We start from the raw sequence: 22,061 nt of genomic DNA, 5'->3' as shown, positions 1-22,061 counted from the left end.
CAATGGGCGATACCAGTGAGTACAGCCCCCCATCAGACCCACGATCACAACAGCAGCAGCCACCCCCAATCTGTTGTGTACCCTTGGGCTAGAGCCATTAAGTGCATTTCTGACTCACAGTATTTTCAATATACAATTGCCATCAAAGTTCAGTGCATAGGAGGGAGTCCCTATGTTCTTATTCTTGAGCTTGACTAAAGTGCCATGGAGCCTCCATTCGGAGGACACATTTGCCCTTGCAGACTGGGGTGACATTGTTGTCCACCATACTCAAGGCAGCAAAAGACAAGCTTCAACAGAGGGCATATGCTCCAGTTATCTGCAGAAATGACTGACGTGCCTCACTACCAAGACAAGGGCAGCTGGGCTGATTCTGTTGATTCCAGTAACTACCACAGCACAGGCTCTGCCTGCAGCCCATCATGGAACAAACAAGAATTTCAGTCATTGGAAAAGTCCTGGTGGCACGCCACCTCCAACCACCCAGAGTCTGGCTGTAGAAAAGAAGGCTACAGGAACGTTAGAAGACTTGGTCTCTGATTAGCCCCTGTGCCAGGCAGGAAGGCACAGTGGTCCTTAACACTGAGAATCAAAAATCTTGTGGGGAGGTGGACTTGAGGGTGGGGTCTGGGTCTAGAAGATGTGTCCCAAGGGGGTAGGACCCTTTGATCGTCTCAGACTGTAAAGCAGTGTCTCAGGTCTGTGGGATCTAGGAACACCAGAGGTAGCAGAAGTCAAACCCCCACACCCCCCACCGACAAAGCCCATCTTAGAATGTAGCGTATGCACTGTCTCCTTGGACACCTCTCTCTAAGCATTTTCTGCAAACCTTCTAGAACACAAACAACATGGGCTTCCCACTGAAAGCTTTAGGGCTACAGCACTGCCAATCCCAAGCTCTGTGGCTCTGAGAGTGCAGTCAATCTTCACTTCTTAAAGATGGCTATGAGGACAGACTCCCCCGTCCTAGGTTAAGCCTGGGGTCTGCTCTGGGAGCTCTGGATAGACCAGTGACAGGAGGATTACTACTGGATTCCTGACCTCAAGGTCTGCATACCGTGGTTGGGGTGGGGGTGGAGGTAAGGGTGGGGGTGGGGGACGGGGGTGGGGCTGGCATGGCATGGCCCTGGAACATGTCAGCAACACAGGTCAGCTACTTTGCTGTTCTGGGAACTCAGTCGCTGCCAGTGCCCAAGAAACACCCATTTCCCAGAAACCTGAGAACAACTAGCAAATACCCATCACAGGAATCTAAAGGTCAAGATCACTACCAACATTCTTCCTCCTTCCAAGGATCTGTAATAATTCTATCAGACCACCTTTCTGTACAAAAGCACCATTTCAGCAGGTTGTTTAGCAGTCTCAGTAAGCCCTCTAGAAAGTTCACTGCCACATAGAAACCTGCCGGGCTTACCTTCCTGGACCATGAGAAGCTTCCATCAGCAGATAAACCTTTGTGATAAACCTTGAAGTAGAGCTTAGGGCACAAGACATAATTCAGGACGATACTTGCCATGTATATTTCAGAGCACATGTAGGCTGGAGTCCATGTCCATGTCCCCTCTCCTCCCTTCAGGAACCATGTACGGCAAAGTAATATATGACAAAGTACCTCACACATGAAGAACTTTCAAAAGTCATTGATAAGGTTCATTAATGTATCAAAATGTCACCTAGTCATTGTGAGCCATTAAAAATTATTAGTACAAGTATTAGGAAAAATACTCATTAGAGTGCAGAAATATGCAGAGAAATACCAAGTATATACAGCCATCACCTTGGAGGTGCCCTGCCAGTCCTTGTCTCCTGTGTCAGACCTTCAGCCTAAACCCCGAATCCCAGCATGCACGTGATGATGGGTCTTGGTGGAGAACCAGATTCACGGAAACCCCTGAAAAAATAGTTAGCAATTCCAGGGGAAATACTAGAAATTATCTTCAAACATGAGATGCTTACAGAAGGCAAAAGCCCTATTTGTAACATCTCATGTTTACAACCGTGTCGTCCCAATCTGAAAACCCATGCATTTCCTCTCCTCTGCACTGGGAAGCTGTGCAAGCCATGATCATCAGAAGCCCAGGGCTGTACATGTCCCTTGCTTCTTGCATCCCTCAAGGCCAAGTGGGACTTCCTGCCGAACTCTCTTATTAAGTGGAGAGCCTTCTACGTTATCTGAAAACTGAAGGCAGTTGACCTAATAATGTATAGGAGCCAGCAGAACCAGGCAGTAAGATAATAAAGCCATCGCTTTGGTAGATGCTGGCCAAATCCTGACCTTTTATGCTCTGGTGCAACAAAAGGGTGAACTTAGGTAACTGCGCAGGAATTTCTGCTAAGGGCAGCATAGTTAGGCCTGTGGGCAAACAGTGATGAGAACGTTTAAGGGTGTGTGGAAACAGACAATAAGGATGGAGCTAAACACTAAACACAAGATGAAGAGCACCCCTTTCTTTCATGACGGACAACAAAATTCTAGCACCTCTGAGTAGCAGAGGCTGTATACTGTAGGACCTCCAGAGGCCGCATGTCAGTGAGGAACGTTCCAGCAGCCTGGGGTTTCTCATCAGAGGGCTGGGTGCTACAGGAATCTAACCCTCCAAGCTACCTCTGTCCCTGGCACGGTAAAGGCATTCAGATTAAGTATTTATTGCCTGGTATTGTTTACACTGACCAAGGTGCAGATCTATCTACCAGTTGAATAAGAGAATAGCTGTGTCAAACTGATAAAGGACTAATTAATGCTACCCACAGCCTTATTCTAAAAGAGAAATTGCTAAATGTAAACACTGGCTGCTGTTCTTTCCTGAAAATGAAGTATCATGTGGCCTGGGGAGGTATGCAGCTCAATGACAGAGAGCTTGTCTACCAGGCACGAGGCCCTGAGTTCAATCCCCAGTACTGGGACACATAGTATCTGAACACATAATGATATTTACATACACAGGTGGCATAGGGCAGTAAAATACCCAACTCAGTAGTTTAAAACACGTTTTCCCACGAGTCTCCCATATTACTTATTCTGCCATGTGTGTAGCAGCCCACAGGATGCCAAGAATGTCTTTCGCTAAAGGACAATTCTGTCTTTCACAGAAGCGGCACCAACATGTGTCTAAATCTCAATGTTCTTTCCTTTGAGTCTTGAGGCAGGAAGGCAAAGGGACCTAGGCCTAGGGCCTAGCAAGCCATTCCTGGCCAGCTCAGGCTTCCCTGGGTGTTTCTTTTATGCATGCTCAATTTCAGTGTAGGTAAACAAGCCTCACTGTCCTCAGAAATCATTTCCAATAGCACTGTGCACTCTCCGACAAACCGCCTTGGATGTGGTTATTCTTGCCGAATTGCAGACGATAAAGAGTTCTATGAATCAGGTCTACCGAGTCTTCCCCACTGTTGATAAAAAGGAGGGATTCCAGTAGGGAAGGGGTAGGAGGGGCCTGTAATGAGACATAAAACCATGCTCTCCCTCTGCAGGAATTGTTCCATCTCACAAAGGCACGGGCTACCTCTGAGAGAGCACCTAAATACACGACCAGCCCAGAATGATAAGCTGCAGCTGAGACAGGTGCATTTGGGTGCTGCAGGTAAAAACGCACACAGTATGATGGAAGGGTATTATCTAATCTAAGTGTGAAAAATATTTTTATTGCTCTGGGAATAGTCACTGTTAACTGAATGCAACAACAAAAAGGGGGGAAAAGAGCATGCGGGCCCGAGGGGATTACCAAATCAATTAACAAGTAATTCAGGAACTAATTTCTATATTGCCTCTTAGCACAAAATTGTATCTTTAATTTCTCCTGCAATAAGCATCCCTGTGATGGTCCTAACACACACTGCCGCTGTAAATGAGTTTACAAGTATCTCTTTTTGATTGGCTATACAGCATTATTTCTTCACAGTTCAATGCTACTGTAGCCAAGTGCTCTGAAATATTTAATTACGCTGGTAGCTACCGGTTACCAATTTGCAAGACCCACAGTGAGTACAGTACATTTTAGAAAACTAGTAATCAGCTAATTAAAACCACAGCGAATTCCAGCTACTCCAATTACCAACAACGGCTGCGGGACACACTCAGAGGGTTTTGCTTTGGGGGAAGGAGGTCTTCAGGACTAGCTAGACCCTGGAACACGGATACCATGCAGCTAACCACCATTCTCTACCTAGGGCTTTAATGTACAGTAACTGGTGACGTGGCAGTGGTGGCCTAAGCAGGGTTGGAGAATAAGCAAACTGGGCTTAAATCTCATAAGGTGAAATCTGGCTTGCTCATCTGTTAAATCTATGGACAAATGTCATGCCACCTCAGGGCTGCTGAGGAGACCGAAATCTGGCTTGTGACAGGCCACATTGTTTACATGTCCTTAGATGAACACCAGAAAAGAATCAGCCCACGTCTGTCTATTTTTCTGTAGACAGAGCTCTGAAAAAGCCCCTGTAAGGATGGATGCCCAATCTGCTCCGCTGAGAGCTTTGGTCAGTCTGTCCTTCCTGGAGCTCAGTTTCCCTAAATGCAAAATGGGTAACTTTCCCAGTTCCACTGTTCTGGGATTTACAGCTTGTTTGCCCTGGGGTGTCTTAAAAATATCCTCAGGTATCTTTTGAGGACAGGCTCTTTGTCTCCCATGCTAGAAACATGCCCACCCCCGGGAGCTCTTCAAACTCTTCAGCCATCTCAAAGATGGCTGAGCAATGTTCCTGATACTTGGTCGAGACTCGGAATGGCAGGAAAGACTGGAAAACTGTCTCAAGTACAGGCGGTGAGGTACACACAGCCACGGCCTGGGAAGAGGGATGGAATCCTGGGTTGGATTATGGGGTCAATGTTGCCCAGTCCCCTAGATTCCTAACATCGCACTGGTTTTGAAAGCTGTGCTCAAGCTGGGGCAATCAAGGATGACAGGACTCCCAGTGAGTGCTCTTTCCAATGTTCTAAGAGGCAGGTAATTCCCAAACAATTCCATCTCAGGCCAACCTCTGTGTTTTCCTAAATCCCAGTGCATATCCTTTTATACTCTAACTCTTAGAGACAGCTGATTGTTTTTATTTTAAATTTCTTACTACACAGTTGTCCGACCTCCAAGGAGGCTCCAAAGCAGCCACCCTTCTTCCCACCATCATTGTGACCATGCTTCCCGGCGCTCTGCACTTCCCAACTCTGTCTCCTGCCATGTGTCTGTCCGTCCACCACGTCTGCCCTCCACGCCACCTCCTAACAGCATAGCTTCTAGTCTTTCCTCTGTTCTTTGGGCAGCCACTGAGATTTACAGCTCGGTTGCCCTAGGATGTCTTAGAAATATCTTCACATATCTTTTGAGTCCATTCTCCAATTCCTTTATTAATGAGACTAACCCCAAGAGATGGCTCCGATTTCCTCAGTATCATCTGGTGTACCAGATGGGACTCCCCAAATTCCGGTTACAGTATCAGAAACATCTTGGCAGGTGTATTTTCCTGTATCTGCCCTGATATTTATAACCTTTAAGCAATTCTCTATAGAACAACAAAATGGTTGGTGGAGACTGAATATTTGTATAACATTTTAGTAAGGAAGCCATAGGCTAGTGTCACTAAAGTTTGCGGGTGTAGTGTTTAAAAGTTCCTTTTAAGCAAAACGATGATCACGAAGACATTTATTTAGAGACATTTTTTTTTTTCCAAATGAGTTCTAAGAAATAGGAAAGGCCGAAAGAAACCAGTTGTTTGAGATGATTTCTGGGCCACTGACAAAGGCTTTTATTCTTTGAAGAATAGACAGAGAATGGTCACTTGTGTAATCCAGATATAGCACCTTATATACATGAAACAGAGTTAAATATAGAGGATGATGGGTTAAAAATTAGACCGCTTCTAAAGAGCAACAATGTACAGCACAGCTTCTTCAAGGTTAACATACCCTTTGACAAGAATTTAAAATTCATTTGAGGGAAGAAAAAACGTTCACACCATCAACTTACACACTTTTATCACTCCCATCATGGCTGTCACCTCCACAACTCTACCAAGATCATCGCCGCTTCAAGAACAACCATCATTGCCATTACTACCACCACCATCTCCACCAAGACCACACTGCCACTTCAAGAACAACCATCATTACCATTACTACCACCACCACCATCTCCACCAAGACCACCTCCTACCACCACTGTCAGCTACACCTTTCCTAAAACCACTCCCATTACCATTACTACCACCTGTGCCATCACTACCACCACCACCACTTCCACCACCGTCACTGCCACTTCCACCATTCTGAGTGCTCCTTGCACTGCAGATGCCAATGGAGACAGCATTCCATCATGAGTTCACACAGGAGGAAGGAGAAAGGAGACCCCACTATTCAACATGGTGTCTGTTGGGGGAAGAACAGGGAAGATGCTACATCTTAGCAGTTGTAAGTATACATCCTGGGGTAGGTTTTGAGCCTCAAAGGTGAGAAGCCCCAGGAGACCTCATGTAGATAAGGGAAACCCAAAGCCTGGCCCTGCATCATCAGCATCACCTACAAACAGATGCTCAACGTACAGCCTCAACCTTGACTCATCTGCCCCACCTCAGGGCCTGGGTAATGCTACTGGATCTCACTTGGTCCACATACTGCACAGCTCCCACACAACAAGACAGCCATTGGTCACCCTGAGCAGGGTATCCTGTGAGCTACATGGGAGATACAGCTGGGAAGACTTGCTGAAGACATGCTGTGGGGCTGTGAGGCTTGATCCCAGTTTCTCCATTGTTAATGCTGTGAACTCTGTCCCCCAGGGCCTCCGACTCCATTTGCAATAGGGCCCAGGCTGGTAGAAATTCAACAGGGTTCTGAATGAGAGCAGTAAACTGCTCTAGCACATCGGAAGCCCCTCACATGCACAGTGAGCACTCAGCGCATCGCTGCCAGCACCTGACTACAGAGCACATTCAGGAGCACTGGGCACTTGGCCAGTGCTGATGTGCTGCACACAGAGATGGGAGTAAGTATGGCGGGTAAGGGTCTGGTGTGATGCGAGAGGACACCAGGATGAGAACTGCTCAGTGTTTCCATTTTCCCTCGTCTACAAACAATTCTGATACTTGGGACTTCAAAGGAAATGAAGAAACCTAGGAAAATATTTCTTCCATGTCAATTTTAAATCCCACCAACCTTCTCTCTCTATAATTACAGCTGTCAGTGTTGGCATCAAGGGAAAATGGTGTCCTTGGCTTTAAAATGTGGCCATTAGGGACTCAGTTAAAAATAAATTCTCTTCCTGAGATGGAGGACCAGAAAATGTGCTTTTGCTCCAACCTGATAAAAATGTCACCGTGTGACACCTTTCTTGAAAAGCCTAGGATAGATACCATGGAGGACTTCTTCAGATGTCCCCTTTTCAGTGGACCAGGTCCACAGGGCAATCCTGTCAGGGTGAGCACAGCCGAGCGTGGCAGGGCGTCTACTGAGGATCTCAGGCAGAAGCACTGTGGCCAGTGCTGCCGCTGTTTTAAGCAGAGAGACAGGGTCAGAATCACAGTGAAGGCGTGACATCTGCCTGGCAAGCTCACCAGTCTACAAACAACCCCGGCATTAGGTATGTATAAAGTCCTGTACAAACATTTCCCAAACTCTTCCATTTTGCAATTGAGGGATCAGCAGTGTGCAGTGCAGACACCCCACCCATCTTTGGGGTATCCAGTCTGAGAGCCAAGTCATACACCCCAGGGGACTCACTGCTGCTCTTTCTAAACAAGAAGTTTTTGAGACAGATCAGAGGGACCCATTTCACCCTGAGGCATAGGGACAGGAATTAAGCAGGCTGGGCAATGCCAGATGCTATACGTGCAGTTAAATATCTTTGGCAAGGAAAGTCACAACACGATGGAAATGCCTTCATGAGACTCGGGAGATTAAGAGAATTTTGAGTTTAGTGTTTTAACTTTTACTAAGGCTTTCTTGTAAACACTCTTAATTTTTTTTTTTTTTCTGTGAATAATCCAAACCCTCAGAATGAACCATCTTAACAGGCTCTTCTGTTACCATGGCAGCCTTGGATGGCGAGCTGCCAGCTGGTCAAGTGCCCCTGTGGCAGCCTGGATGTTTGAGAAATCTCTCCATCTGAGGACACCCCAGCATCTACAGAGGGCTGTTACAGCCACAGTGGAAGGCACACTCCCATTATGACCATTAGCCTTTACGATCATGACTGTTTGCCCCCTGTTATTCTCATGTATGCCAGAGGGGGCGCACTTCCCCGGTGGCCCAGAAAGTGGCCTTGGTCATACCTACTCCTTGGCTACATAACCAGGCTATTCAGTTCACAGTCCTTGTCCTGAGAGGCAGCCTCTTGCCCTGAAATACTAAGCCCCTTAAACAGCTTCTCCCAAATGGTCTTTCCTTGTACTGGCAGGTAACAGGGACATTAGGGCCACGAAGTAACAGGACAACAGCCTGTGACCACGTATGATGCTAATCCTCTGTCAGCCTGCCTGGATTTGGAGTCACGCAGGAGACATAGGCCTGGGTGAGTGTGTGAGGGCATTTCCAAGGAGAAATCCTGCTGCAAAGAAGAGCCGGACTGAGTGCAGGCAACGTCATCCTACGGGTAGACACTCTACACAGAATACAAAGGAGAAGAGGAAGAGGAGAGCTGAGGGCCAGCCTCTGTCTCTGCTTGCTGACTGTGGATACGATGTGACTGGCTGACCCGCACTCCTGCCATGATGGACCTCATCCTGGGACTATGACCAAACTCAGCAACCCTTCCTTTCCCTTAGGTTCCTCTGTGGGCGTTCCGTCACAGTCATAATAAAAGTAACTAATACCCTGCAGTGCTCTGTCCGGTTACAGCTTCCCAGCACTCAAGCCTCTGGACAGAGTAAGAAGCTGGGGCAGGGGCGGGGGGGGGGGGGGAATGTGACATTAGGACCAGGGTGAGCACTGCTCTGAGAGTAAAGGCCCCACCCCCACTTTAGGGCACTGAGTTGGTGCCCAAGGATAGGTTCTTTACAGCTGGAGAGCTGTGTCTCCCGAGCCATAGCAGAGATGCAAGGTGAAGATCCAAAGAACTAGAAACTGCCGGAAAAACCAAGGGTAAGAACCATGCAGCATAGGGCTTGGCGCCTTCCTGTTGGAGCGTTTGGGTTCTCTACGCACCTCCTCAGGGTTCTTCGGTCAAGTCTAGACCTTCTCGAAATATCAAAACCACAGGTCAAATTAGAAACCCGGGGCTTCTAAAAAGCAGAAGGCAGAAACAGTGTTAGGGACTTTGTAAAACCTCCTCCAAGCAAGGACACTGCAGGCAAAGCAGAGCCCAGCCTGTGGGGACCCTGCACTGACAAGATAGGGTCTTCACTGGGACCTGATTTCAAGGGCTAAGCAACTGTGGCATGGCAGGCTCAGAGGGTGGGGCTCTGAGCCTATCTACCTGCAGCTGGCCTGCATGGAGATTGCCAGTTAAGCAGAAGTGATGTTTTCAGGTTTGATATCTCTAAGACTTGTGAGCAGGCTCCATTCTGTTTGTGGATACCAGTGGAATCCACGTTGGGTTGTGGAAGTGTGATGAGACACTGTGACCTCACAGCTGCTCGTGTGTACCTGTGTGTGCGTGCCTGTGTGTGTGTATATGTGTGTGTGTGTATGTGTGCACACATACACACAACACGCATGCACGCACTCCTGCCATCTCAGATTCCCAGCATGAGCATTAGGCCCTGGCTGGGAGTCCACGGAAGGGGAGGAAGCCGAGGCTTAGGGCTATGTATCTGCACTCAAATATAGAGATTAAAAAATGCTAAAGAGAAAGAAGAAAAGAGAGTACACAGCTGCCGTCCCCCAAACAGACCTCCCATCTGCCACCCACGATTTGCATGTCACCTTCTCCGGGCTCATTTGTACTTCATTAACTGCCATTGACTTAACAAGATTTATGCAAATGACACCATAGGAGCCCCCTAACTCCCACTGCAATCAAGTGATTATGTATGTACAACTTGCCACAGCGATGAAAAATTAATACGTGACAAGCCCACTGGCCGCTGAGCTGGGCCACTGGCTTTTGTTTTCCTCGCCTTGCTTTTTCAATTCTACTCAAACAGACCTTATCTTATTAGTAAGAAAGGAGACAGGGTTCCCTCTCCAAACCCATCCGCTCGGGGTAGCCAGACAGCACAAAAGAAGAGTTGGGCCCAGGTCCTGAAGAAACAAAATTATAGTCTAGGAAACAATTCCTTATTCTTGAGGAATCTTTGCTTGGGGGAAGAGAGAAATAAAGTCCTGAGCGACGGTGACTTGGCCACCAACCTGTAACTAGCTAAACAGGAGGAAGACGGCCCATGCACCCGGTCCACCTGTACAACCATGAGGGAGGTCACAGGGCACTGGGACTGCCCCATTCAATTCACGAGTACTCATATAATTCCCATGAAGGAGCAGAAGTGACCAGAATTCCAAGTGTTCAAGGACAGGAGCTTTGAAGGTGACTACTCTCTACCCCGAGGCCACAGGTTCAGTAGCCAGGTGGGACTCTTGACTAGTCTCTACCAGAATTCCCTGAAGGCCAAGGACTCTCTTGCCTGTGAGAGAGGGACACAGACAGGGTGGGCAGTTGCAAATGAACAGCAATGCTTTCACTTGAGGACAGACCCACATTCCCTCAGCATTCCTGAGGGAACAAGTTGAAACAAGCTCAGCCTCAGACATACTTCACACAGTACAAGATACCTTCGTGTGAGGCAAAGGTTCTCATGTCTATTTTAACACATGTAAAACTTGGGGCTGAAACAACGGCTTAGTGGTTAAGACCACTTAATGCTCTTGCAGAGGATCCAAGTGTACACCCACATGTGGTGGCTTGCAGCGAGCTGGAACTCTAGTTCTGGGGATCCAATGCCTCCTTCTGGCCTCTGTGGGTACTGCATGTACATGGCACTGATAAACTCACACAGGCACACACACAGAAAACTATCTTTAAAACTGTAACCTTTGCTTTAGAGGCTTCTTGTCACCATGTAGTGGAGAAAGCACAGAAGTGAGGTGCCTAGCTGGCTAGTCCTGAATAGTCACCCTGTTTGCATTCAACTTAAGATCAAGATAACCTAATGGGCCCCACTCCGCTAGGGGTTAAACAGGACATAAGATACATAGGTAACAAGCTCTTATTGAAATGTCCATTTATTCAAGGAATCTACCTGTGGGTTTTCTAGAACATTCTAGGCAGGTACTGCCCCCTTCAGGCTTCGTCCTCCTAATCCCTATGTTTCCAGAGGTCACCACAGCACAGTGAGGACAGCAAGGGGTGTAGCTCCTCTCAAATGATCCACACACCTTGAAAATTCGGCCACACACAGCGTGGAGCACTCTAACCACCCAGACCACCTACAAGCTGCACTTACTCCATAGAAGGGGCAGGGCGCCTCTGACTGGGGTACCTGGAATGCCACAGCTCAAAAGCCTGCAGTGTGAATGGAATGTAAACATCCCCTGCAGAAAGTCTAGGGGTGGGTGATACCTGAGCACAGATTACAGTGGGACCGTGTGGGGCTGGGAGCAGACCAGGCAGGAGTTAGTCTCTGGCTCCTCATTGTGGACACCTAGTGGAGGAAATCAAGTGCTCCCCGCTCCTAGGAGTCACAAGGAAACCACCATTTACATCTCAACAAGAGTATCACTGAACATCCAAGACAGAAACGCTTCCCAAGGGACGCAAAGCACTCATCTTACACTCGTCAGTCACATCCAGTCTTTGCAAACTCAAAGTTCGGTTTGGGAAGCTGACCCTGTTCAAAGATGAGCAGGGAACAGATTAAGTGAGGCTCCAATTACACCAGGGCCTTGCTGGCTCCCCATGAGTTTCCTGCTGGGCCGACGATGGACATTAAGTAGCAATCCTCTTCAATGTCCAGCTCTAGTTCTTCACGTGAAAAATAGCTACCCTATGGGAAACAACACTGCACAGAAATCACACACTATGGCCTTCTGTAGAGTTAGATTATAATAAATAATCAAAATGAGGAATCAGCTATGTACATGGCCCTCAGAAATAATGAACCTCTTTATAAGGAAAACACTGCCCATCACCAGGAAGGCTTCTTGCCTTGTTTGTAAACACATGGAAGGTGAAAATTTTTCTTCACGGTGCTGTAAGCTGGCTCCTAACTTTGTCACCTAGTATGGCAAGGGTGGTCCTATGCAGAGGCATAGCAGCCTCGCCTGACACCTCTAGGTCTCCTTCCCCTGAGTCACAGGCTCACACGGCACTGTGGACAAATGTGGCACACAGGCCACTCTGGTCTGCAGCACAGGGTGGAGGGCAGCAGTCTTGGCTTCTCAGCAATCCCCTGCGGCGGCTCTTCAGCTCTCTCACGTCTTCCATCTGAAATGCTCCGGCTCCTAACGAGGGCTGCAGCCATCAGCTGCAGACAGGTGAGCCTTCACTGCCTGCGTGAGCCCACTATACTTGGATGAATCCTCTTCCCCTCCCTCGGGGCAACCAGCGCCCATGCCATAGACCAAGTGAAGCCGGGTGGGAGCTTTGGAAGAGGCGACGGATGCCCTAGATCGACCAGAACTTTGAATGGTCCACCAGTGTCACCCATGGAAGGCAGAGCTATGTCCTACCCACAGATTTGCTGCCCCCACCCAAACAGAATAGAGTCTAAATCAATTGGCTTTCTTTATCAACCAAAAAGATGACATTTCGAGAGCCGCTGAGCTGGGTTGAACTCTTTATTCTTATCGTTTCGGAAATGAAGCGGCAAAAGACGTCACACGCGAATTCTAGTGTGTCTTGCTAGGGACGTGAAGTAATTTAGGACCTGGTTTCCGGGCTAATGAAAACCCATTTCAGGCTAGCAACATTGGCCAAAACAAATGCTTGAATTCAAGTCCTGTTGTGTAATGGGGAAGTTTAATTAAGGCCCCACATTACAGCTGTAAATGTTCCTGTGTATAATAAGGTCTAAATGAAACTGAACCTAATCAAAGTTACAATCCCTTCATTAGCAAATTACAAACAAGAGCGCACAGCTGACACGCCGGCTAGGATTATTACAACTAATTGCCTCGTTGTTACAGACCGGCCTGAAACAGTGTTCAGATGTCCGTCTGCAAGAGCAAATTAGGGCCACGTCAGGCTATTCCTGTGATCACAAGGGGTTCTTCTACAGCGATCTGATTTACCCCTGTCGCCTGGCGGCCAGCGGCCCAATCAAAGCCACGCTACAAAGGCAGCCTTTGAAGCCAGTGCAGCATGGAAACACACTCCATATGCAGGCGGGCAGACCGCACTTCATTAGAGCTGCTGTCGCATTTCCCTCTTCTTATTCTAATGATCCCATTTTAATACTCACAGGAACCCCTTCTAATTGATGTCAAGTGAGTGACTTCTACATTCATCAACAGAGCACATCAAACAAACCCTGGTGCTCCAGCCAGCAGCATCCCAGGCTGCACCGAGGTGTGTCTCCAGCGAGGCGGGGAAGGGGACAAGTGTACCTGTTTAATTGGGATGGCTCGCCCGCTCCCGATGCTGTCCGCACGGCTCTCCAGGCCTTTCTTCTCTTTGTCTGGGTCGCTCCCTTTCCTAGACTGCAAAGCAAAAAAAGTAAAGTTAGCATTTGGGCGAGGGTTGTGGCTGCCAGACGGGTCTTGCCCCTCTGTGCAGAGCTCCTGCCAACAGGATTGAGGACCGCCACCCCCATCAGTCTATAGGCTCTGACTCATCATTCCAAAGAGAATTCTCTAAACTTTCCCCCTGACTTTTCTACTGCGGAATTATCTTTTAATTCTTTTTTAAAGAGTTCAAAATGCAATTACTAGAAACCAATGGACCGTCCAGGAAAGCAACGCCCAACGAGAAAACACATTCTAGAGCTGCAGTGAGCATAGCTGAGGAGAGAGGGGCCCCTCGAAGGTTATCTGGAAGCCCCTCTACAGTACTGTGTGGACTAAATTAATGTCTGGATGATTTAAAAAGTCTATTAGCCACGCAGCGGTGTGGCTCACTGGTGTACCACCATGCGTCGTCTTAAGCGGCAAGCAATGCTTCCTTTTATTACTTCTGGCCGGTTAGAAAACTGATTTCAAAGTTAAAGCAGTCTACTGTGCAACGGAAAGATAACAGAGGCAAAAACTGAAAATCTCTTTTTGACAAAATGTCAATATTCGGGGAGCAATGAGCAACGGTCTGTTTGCCAGACTCCTGAGCCAATTATCTCGGAAGGATTGTTGACGCTACGTGAACTGCCCAGTGGCTGGGCTGGCAGGTGTCGGGAGGAGGGCACCTGGGGAACGAAAGCTGCAGGAGCGCCAGCCACCGTCCACGTCTCGTCGTCTGCTGGCATGAGCAAATGTAAGCACGGTGATTGTCTGACAGATTTATTTTATTATGAGAGAAAGATCTGAGACTCGTCCTCCTTAATAACAGTGCTGACAAGTGACAACTTCACTCCATTACTTTTCAATGGGAACATTACTCACGCAATATTGAAAATGGAGAAACATTTTCCTGTGCTTTTCAAATCTGAGATGATATATGAAACAGAGAGACTCGGTGGTGTCCAGTGCTGCTGGGAGCAGCTAATGAAATTCAGATTCGAAAGGATGTGGGACGAAACAGAGGACGCTTCTGAAACAGTATCCAAAAAGGCAAAGCTCTGAGATTTAATAAAAGCAAGGTCTGATGGGACAGCCTACTGCCAAAATTCTGATGCAAGACCGAGGGGAAGGTGCTTGTGATGGCAACTGGGCTTGGGCACCACAAAGGTGCCGACTCTGCCCCCGGGCAGTGCACGTGAGGACGCACACTCTCAGCTGACAGCAGGAGCTCCGGCTGCGTTTGTCCAGTGGCTCCTCAGTGCCTCATGCAGCTGCCCTCATCAGGGATCCCAGACACGTCACAGAAGCTCCCTCGCCATTCACGCTTCGGTCTCTGGTACCGCGCAGAAGGAGTGCACACAGCCAACTCTTTCTCACCACAGGCTGGATTGTGGGCAGGTAGCACATGAGGTTTCTAATCAGAAAATTAAGTTCCAAAGCTTGTGGATGACAACATTTCAGAGAAATTCTGGATCAATAAAGAACATTAAAGGCATTTTGGGAAGTTTATCAGTTCTAAATACCTAAACTTGAAAATCCATCTTCATTATTCTCCATTAAGCAGAATAATTAACAAAACAAACATTTTAAAAAAAAATGAACATGTTCCTGGAGGCGGCGCATCTGTCCTTGGTTGCTGTTCTCGGAGCAGAATTCTGGATTCCACAGAAGCAAGAAGCAGCAGCCAGTGTTGTTGTACATAGCTCCAAATTTGTAAAGAAACAGAGGCCATGTTCCACACAATCATGTGCTCAGAAACAATTGAGACAGAAACTCAGGGTACCCACTGGGTAAAAAGTCCACAAACAGTGATACAATTTTTTGTGGAAAGTGCCATAAAACTAAAGGAGAGCTCTGACGAGCTGCTGGGCAGAAGTGTTTGCCGCCTACAACAGGCCGACCCAAGGACAGCTAAAGCGCAGCCAATCCAGCAGGTAGGAGAAAGCCTGTGCCTCTGAACCCTGGGGAGGACTCCTTGCACTCCTGCCCAAGTTGGGAGACTTCCATGGTGCACCCCTCCCTGGCCCCGCTGCCAAAACTGCTCACTAGATGCTGCGTGCAGCTCTTGTGCCTATTGCTATATCCAGCCTGTGCATTTCTCAGAACCAGAGTTTATCACATCCACTGAGGGTGGGAGACTTCAGGCCACCACTTCAAGCTCCGAGTGACTGCTGAGTACCAGACACTGAAGACAGAGGGAGGGAAGGAACGGATTATCTACTTCGTTTAAAAAATGGTTAACTCCCTATATGTGATAAACAAAGTCACAGAGGCAGCCAGTCCCTTGCACATTTGGCAGAGAATGGCTGCTGGCATCCCTGCCTATCAAACGGAGTCTGCTCCCTCACTTCCAGCCAGTAGGCAGGAGCAGATGGAACACACCGTGCCGGCTTCGGGACTCCTGTTCTCCGTCAGACACCAAGTGTCAATTCTTTTATACTATGGGTTTCATTGTCCCTTTTCCCCTGTGAGTTTCTCCGGGTAGGTCCAGGCTCTGTGTAATCTTTGGGCACTGGGAAGCCTGGCTCTGTTTAATGGTATCAGCATCCCATGGCAAGTTTTTATGTGGTTTTAAAAATGCCACATAAAGACATAAGTCTTTAAAAGCTTACAGAGAGATAAAGCAACGGCCTACAGAACGTAAGAAGCCTTGCCAGCTTAACACCCCCAGTGCAGACCACACATATCAACCCACCCAGGTAAATGGCAATCCCTGGAACTGAGGCAGGGGAATGGATAAGGGAGTTCAGCGTTTCACTAGAGGATGGCTGTGCTTCATGTAGCAGCAGCTACAAACTGCTCCATCTCAGGATTATCACAGAGAATACAAGTAGGGTTTTTTTTTTTTTAATTCTTATATATTTCAAAGTATTATTCCATAAAACATTCTAACCACATGTAAACCAGTCTGCTAAATGAACTGCCTCCCTAAAAATTGAGTATTTCTAAAGTAGGCATCCAATGGGGGGGGGGGGTCATCTTCTAATCTTTCATTTCTCAAAGCAATGACCTTACATTAAAAAAAAATAACAAAACACAATACAATTTAAATTCTCATTGGTAAGACAAAATTGCCACTGCAAAGTAATGTATAATCCGCTACAACTGGAGTGATTTAGTTAATCTAATTTCATACAAAATGCATAGGATTTATTTGTTTAAAACTTGTACGTTTCCAAATAAAAACATGTCGAAAGCTGAAGGTCTTACCCTGCGCGGCACACACCACTTTAAAAGGCGTGTGTGCATAGGTTAAGGCACTCTGTGCTTACAGATGGGCTCCAGCCTTTTTAGAATGTGCTAACAGTTAAGTGGACAGAGCCCACTACCTGTCCAGCTACATTCTGGGCTGTGGGAAGAGCTAACTAAGATGGCATTCATCTAGCATAACTAAACGACATATACACTTTAACTGTGTTAGTCAGAATTCAACAGGAAGGAAGACTCTGAAAAACTGGACATAGTTAAAGATAGAGACAGACTGTTACCTATTAAAATCTGGTTTCTTAATTGCTTGGATTTCAGGATTAATCCACCTCCTTTTCATTGCCTGTATAACACTGACATCTAGTGGAGTCAATGTTTCTAAATTCTTTACTCAAAGTGTTCCCCACCACCTCCACCACCACTCTGCCCAATGCCCAAGCCAAGCCTGGCAACAACCACCGTGCCGAGACTTTCAGGAGTTTCGGCGAGGTTATCGTACAGTGCCACAGCACAAAACAACAGCAGCACAAGATTCTTGCAGGACTCAAGTTTCTGTTCCATGAACACTCGCTGGGAAGACGGAGTTCAACTTTTTAAATGCTTTTCTCTCAGTGTGTCCTCTGACGTTAAAGAGGCAGACGGCAAACACAGCCAGAGGCATCCTAAGACACCTCGGTGATGATGACGCGATTCAGAGGGAGCTTCAGTCACTGTGTTCTTAACAGCCCCTTGCACGCCCCTAGAAGGCCTGCAGCCCTGTGGTTTCCTGGCCTCTGTCTTTTTTTTTCACTGTGTCCATTTCCTAGACACTGAGTACAGTCAGGGCTTTGAAGAGCAACTATTAGCAAACCCATTTTCCTTTCTCCCTTCCTCATTTCCCCCCACCTCCTGCCCCCTTCAGATCTTATAATTAAGATCCACAGAAGGCAAGTGAGTTATCACTACCCAGGCCCCATGGTCTTTGTGGATAGAGGGAACAGAGCTCCCCACCTCCCCCCGCCACACACACAACTAGTTCTGTTTAAAGTACTATATCCTGACTTTTATATGCCAGAAACCAAAGTGACTTTGCGCTGGCTGGTGCTAGACATCCTCTGTGTGGCCATCCCTGCAGCATGGGGCCAGAAAGTTCTCATCCACCAATGAACCGTTACTTCCTTGGAACCCAATGCTTCTAAAGACAGCTGAGACAACTGAGTTTTTTGGGGGGAGGGGTGGGGGTCGAGTCACAAATGAATGAGCAGCCTGTTTTGGGAAGTGTCACCTCCTTAGCTCTAGACATCAGCTAGATGACTGTGACTGCTGGTGCTGTGTCTAGGAAACTTTATGGTGCACCACCACCTTTTATCTGTGCACGACTTGCACACGTCAGACCCTTGCCTGTACTGGGTAGAACCCAGAATGATATCTGCAGACCTACCCAGCAGTCCTACCGACTCTTTGCTGAACATCACTGGTGTCCATGTTCCAGACTTCCACCAGCGGTGAGAGTAACACACATCCTACCACTCTGGCCCCTCTGCCCCTCTACAGTGTTCTCAATAGATAGTCCCACTGCAGCCTAGCTACTCCTCCCAGTTCAGAGAGGTTCAGTGGTTTATCTAAGGTCAAACAGCGCTGCCTGTCGTGTCTGTCAGAGCTATATGGTACAGGGCAGCAGAGGAAAAGGATAAGGTGGCTCAGAGGGGACCTGCTATCATCAGCAGGCTGAGCATGAGCAGCCTAAGCCTGAGGACAGCCACAGACATGGTAAGAAAGAGGGAGGCACCCACAGACCTGGCAGGTACCTACAGCATTACGGGAGCATCTTCAAATGAAGGCATCAGGGCAGACAATGAACTTCTAGCTACTCCAGGAGTCTTCAGGATGATAATGATAAGACACTTCCTTGTCACTTCCTTGTGACTGAGTCAGAAGCACCCAACCAAATCCGGAGGCCAAACGGTTTGCACGGGCTTTAATCAAAGATACTGTACAGAGCTGGCCAGGGAAAGACTTCCTGAAACCACACCAGAGTACCTCTGGGCTCAACTACCAAGCCATCCGTGATTAACTGGTGATGTCTGCTGGACATAAGAAGCAGAAAACGGTATGCTTGCCTTTTCTGTAGTGCAGGGAGCATCTGCACCCAACGGGTCAAAAGGCCTAGAAAGCTGCACGTTCAGGCCCCACCTTAGACTCAGCTTCTAAACCAAAGTTCAGAGTTTCAATCCCGTATACTTCCCGGAGAGCTCTGAGGAAAACCCAAGAGAAGCCCGTGACAGGAATCCCTAAAAACTCTAAAAAAGCTCTGAGGAGAAGCTCGTGACAGGAATCCCTAAAAACCCTGGAGAGAGAGAGAAGGGGGGGGTTGCTATACTCAAGGACAGGCGAGTCCTAGCCCGTGCCCACCCCTGGGGTCAGTTCTTAGCCCCCAACAGGTGAATAGGGCTATAGCTAAGGTCTGATTGGTCAGATGCAAATGGAAATTCTCCCCAAGACCTTCCCCATCTCTGTATCAAACGCAAGTCCTTAGCGTGAGACCGTGAAGGTCCTGGGAGGGTAAAGACTGCGCACAATCTCCTCAGGATTCACACTCGCTCCCTGCTGGGAAATTCCTACTCTGCTCGGGAACCAAGTCTCTGCTTCTCACAATTTCCTCAGACTCCGAGAGTCGCTGCAACTCTCATCAGTTTAGCTTGGTTTCTGCTGACATCATGGGACCCTAGGATAGACGTGTGATTAGGACGCCAGTGACATTGCAACACCGTGGGTCCCCAGGACAGACACTCACTGTGAATAGGTTGGACCTGCGCTTGGACTGCTTCCGGACAGGCGTTGGAGTGTTGGCAGTGGGAGGGACGTCGATCCGAAGCTCTTTCTGGCTGGTGCTTGGGGTCGAAGGAACAGAGGATGAGTAGTCACTTAAACTCCCACCTCCGTTACTTGTCTGTAAAAATTAAAAACAAAAGCAATGCACTGTCAATCAAACAGCATCAAAAACACCCATACAGGGTCACAGCAAGGAAAATGGAAAGTGACATGAAGAAGCTCTCTTATCATGAGACATGGTGTCAGCTCCTTTACCGGACCAGTTTTACTAGCACCGAGTACCGTTGGAAGCAAGAGTTACTTTGAGAAAAGGGAACTCAGGTCTCCATAACGGGGCTTGAAAATTTCTATTTCTTGAGAAAGGGCCTCGTTCTGTTGCCTAGGGTGACCTAAACTCACTATGTAGCCCACACTGGATTTGAACTTGAAGTAATCTTCCTGTCTCGGTCTCTAGACCACTGAGACTACAGGTCAGTACCAATGCAGTGAACTTTGGAGAAAAAAAAAAAGAAAACAAAACCTAGAAAAGAATCACAATATTTCTTTCTCTGAAAAACAAGGCACAGTTAAAAATGGCCTTGTGGTCACTTCACTGTTCCTCCTGGGATGAGGAGGAAAAGGGCTCTCAGAACAACAAGCAGCCACTCTTACATGAACCTCAGAAATCAGAGGACTGTCCTAACTGAAGACACCAATGGTGGAGGGGCTCAGGTGTATCCTGGCCCATCCTAGGGGGTAAATGCACAAGGGCAGCGGCTTTCCGGGCACACTGGGTGTCTGGAATGGGACACTCACTCAAGGACAACTGATCACAAAACAAGGACCAGCAATTCACCAGCTCCTTAATGAGGCTCTGGGTGGATTCCTGTGACAAGTACTTTGCTTCCAAATTAATAATTTAGTGAAGCATTGTTGGGGGATATTACCAGCTTCTACAGGACCTAAAGGAGATGGTGACTGTAGCTGACCACCAGGTCTACGCTTAAGTGTGTTCCTGAGCCGGTAAGATTTACTCACAACTGTTGCCGCCATAAACCTATCAAGAGCAGAGCCAGTGATTTCAATCAACAGCAAAGACAGCAGCACACACCTGGCACCACCCTGTGCCAGCATGCCTCATAACGCAGGCATTGTGCAGAGCGAGAGAACATTAAAGACTGACTCCCATAAAACCCACTTGGCCACAGTAGCTTCTGAAGGAAATGGGAAGTCAATTACAGACATGCTGTTATTTACAAAGTTAAAAAAGAAAAAAAAAGAAAAAAGAGATGGATGACAGCTTTGGCACGGCTGTGCACCCTCCCTGCCCCAAGTCCTCCTTGGCGCCCGCTCACTGCCTCACCTCCCGCATCACCTCCAGTACCTGGCTGATGTGTACCGCGGACACTTGGGCAGAACACACAGACGAGTGGCTTGGAGAGTTGGGTAAGGACTTGCAGGGGCCTATGGATAGCTGCTGCTTCTTCCTTGTGGCAACGATCTTCTGGGCAACTAGTAGACACAGAGACAGGAGACATCAAGGTGAGGCTGCCGGCCGTGTATGAGATGAACAACAGGGACCTCTGATGATCCCTGGATCCTGCCATTTCATCATCTACCAGTTTCATCTGGACACCTGACTAGCAGGATAAATATGACATTTCCCAGGGTGATCATGGCCCACAAACAAGCCCTGGCCAATTGAACCAGAGCACAAGCAAGCCCTAGCCAATCAGGCCAGAGCACAAGCAAGCCTTAGCCAATCAGACCAGAGCACAAGCAAGCCCTAGCCAAATGAACCAGGACACAAGCAAGCCCTGGCCAATGGGATGAGAATTGGAAGCTCGTTTGGCTCTCAGGACCTGTTCTCAGGTGAGAGCTTCTCTTTGTCTCTTTCTTCTTTGTCTTTTTGCTTGTTCTCTTTGAAATGGACAGGTGAGGCTCTGGTGCCAGCAGCCACCAGGACCATTAGGTGTCTTAAGAAAGAAAACCACACCAGTAAGATAGGGTGTAAAACAGACCAGTCCTGACTCCTGGGAGGGCCTCAGCCTGCCTACTTGGACCACACCTCAGGGGACACAAATGTGTAGCAAGAGGTACACGGCCACCACGGATTATCCTCATCACGGAACAGTATGCAGTTATTTGATGTAAGAGTAATCCCCAAAAAGGAAAATCAAACAGAAACCCTTTGAAAGTTTCTGGAAAGAATGACCTGTAACACACTTGTAGAATTATATACTCAAACCAGAGTAATTTCATCAAGGACTCTTTATCCTTTCTTTTTAATTCTAACATACTACCACAGACACTAGAAGTTTATCTTAATCAATACAAATATAAATCCAACCAGCCATAACTTCTCTCAGCAAATAGGCTTGCTGATAAAGCATATTGAATTTAACTGCAAGGAACATCAACGATTAGAAAGCCATTCTCACACCAATAGGTGTCACAGCTCCAGTAGCAACCATGTGGAGGCATTTCTCTGGGGAGGAAC

The 22,061-nt window shown here is 47.7% G+C and overlaps 1 protein-coding gene and 1 long non-coding RNA gene across 3 annotated transcripts in view; one reads left to right on the top strand and one right to left on the bottom strand.

The window, feature by feature from the left end:
- The window catches only part of Agap1 (ArfGAP with GTPase domain, ankyrin repeat and PH domain 1), a 440,472-nt gene that overhangs the window by 210,549 nt on the left and 207,862 nt on the right, over positions 1 to 22,061 (bottom strand). For both annotated transcript variants that reach the window (NM_178119.3, NM_001037136.1), the window contains exons 7-9: positions 20,946 to 21,073; positions 19,545 to 19,700; positions 13,463 to 13,555 (exon numbers count right to left, since the gene is read on the bottom strand). In NM_178119.3, the coding sequence (NP_835220.1) occupies positions 13,463 to 13,555; positions 19,545 to 19,700; positions 20,946 to 21,073 (377 nt within the window). The remainder of the gene's footprint in view (positions 1 to 13,462; positions 13,556 to 19,544; positions 19,701 to 20,945; positions 21,074 to 22,061) is intronic.
- On the top strand, positions 842 to 8,227 carry 4933400F21Rik (RIKEN cDNA 4933400F21 gene). The gene is made up of 4 exons (NR_015540.1): positions 842 to 1,047; positions 3,469 to 3,578; positions 4,630 to 4,762; positions 5,066 to 8,227. It is a non-coding gene; the product is annotated as an RIKEN cDNA 4933400F21 gene (long non-coding RNA).

This window comes from Mus musculus, chromosome 1 (genome assembly GCF_000001635.26).
Source record: "Mus musculus strain C57BL/6J chromosome 1, GRCm38.p6 C57BL/6J".
Classification (NCBI taxonomy): Eukaryota; Metazoa; Chordata; class Mammalia; order Rodentia; family Muridae; genus Mus; species Mus musculus.
Note: the sequence above shows the minus strand (reverse complement) of the source record. Positions and strands in the feature narration are given on the sequence as shown.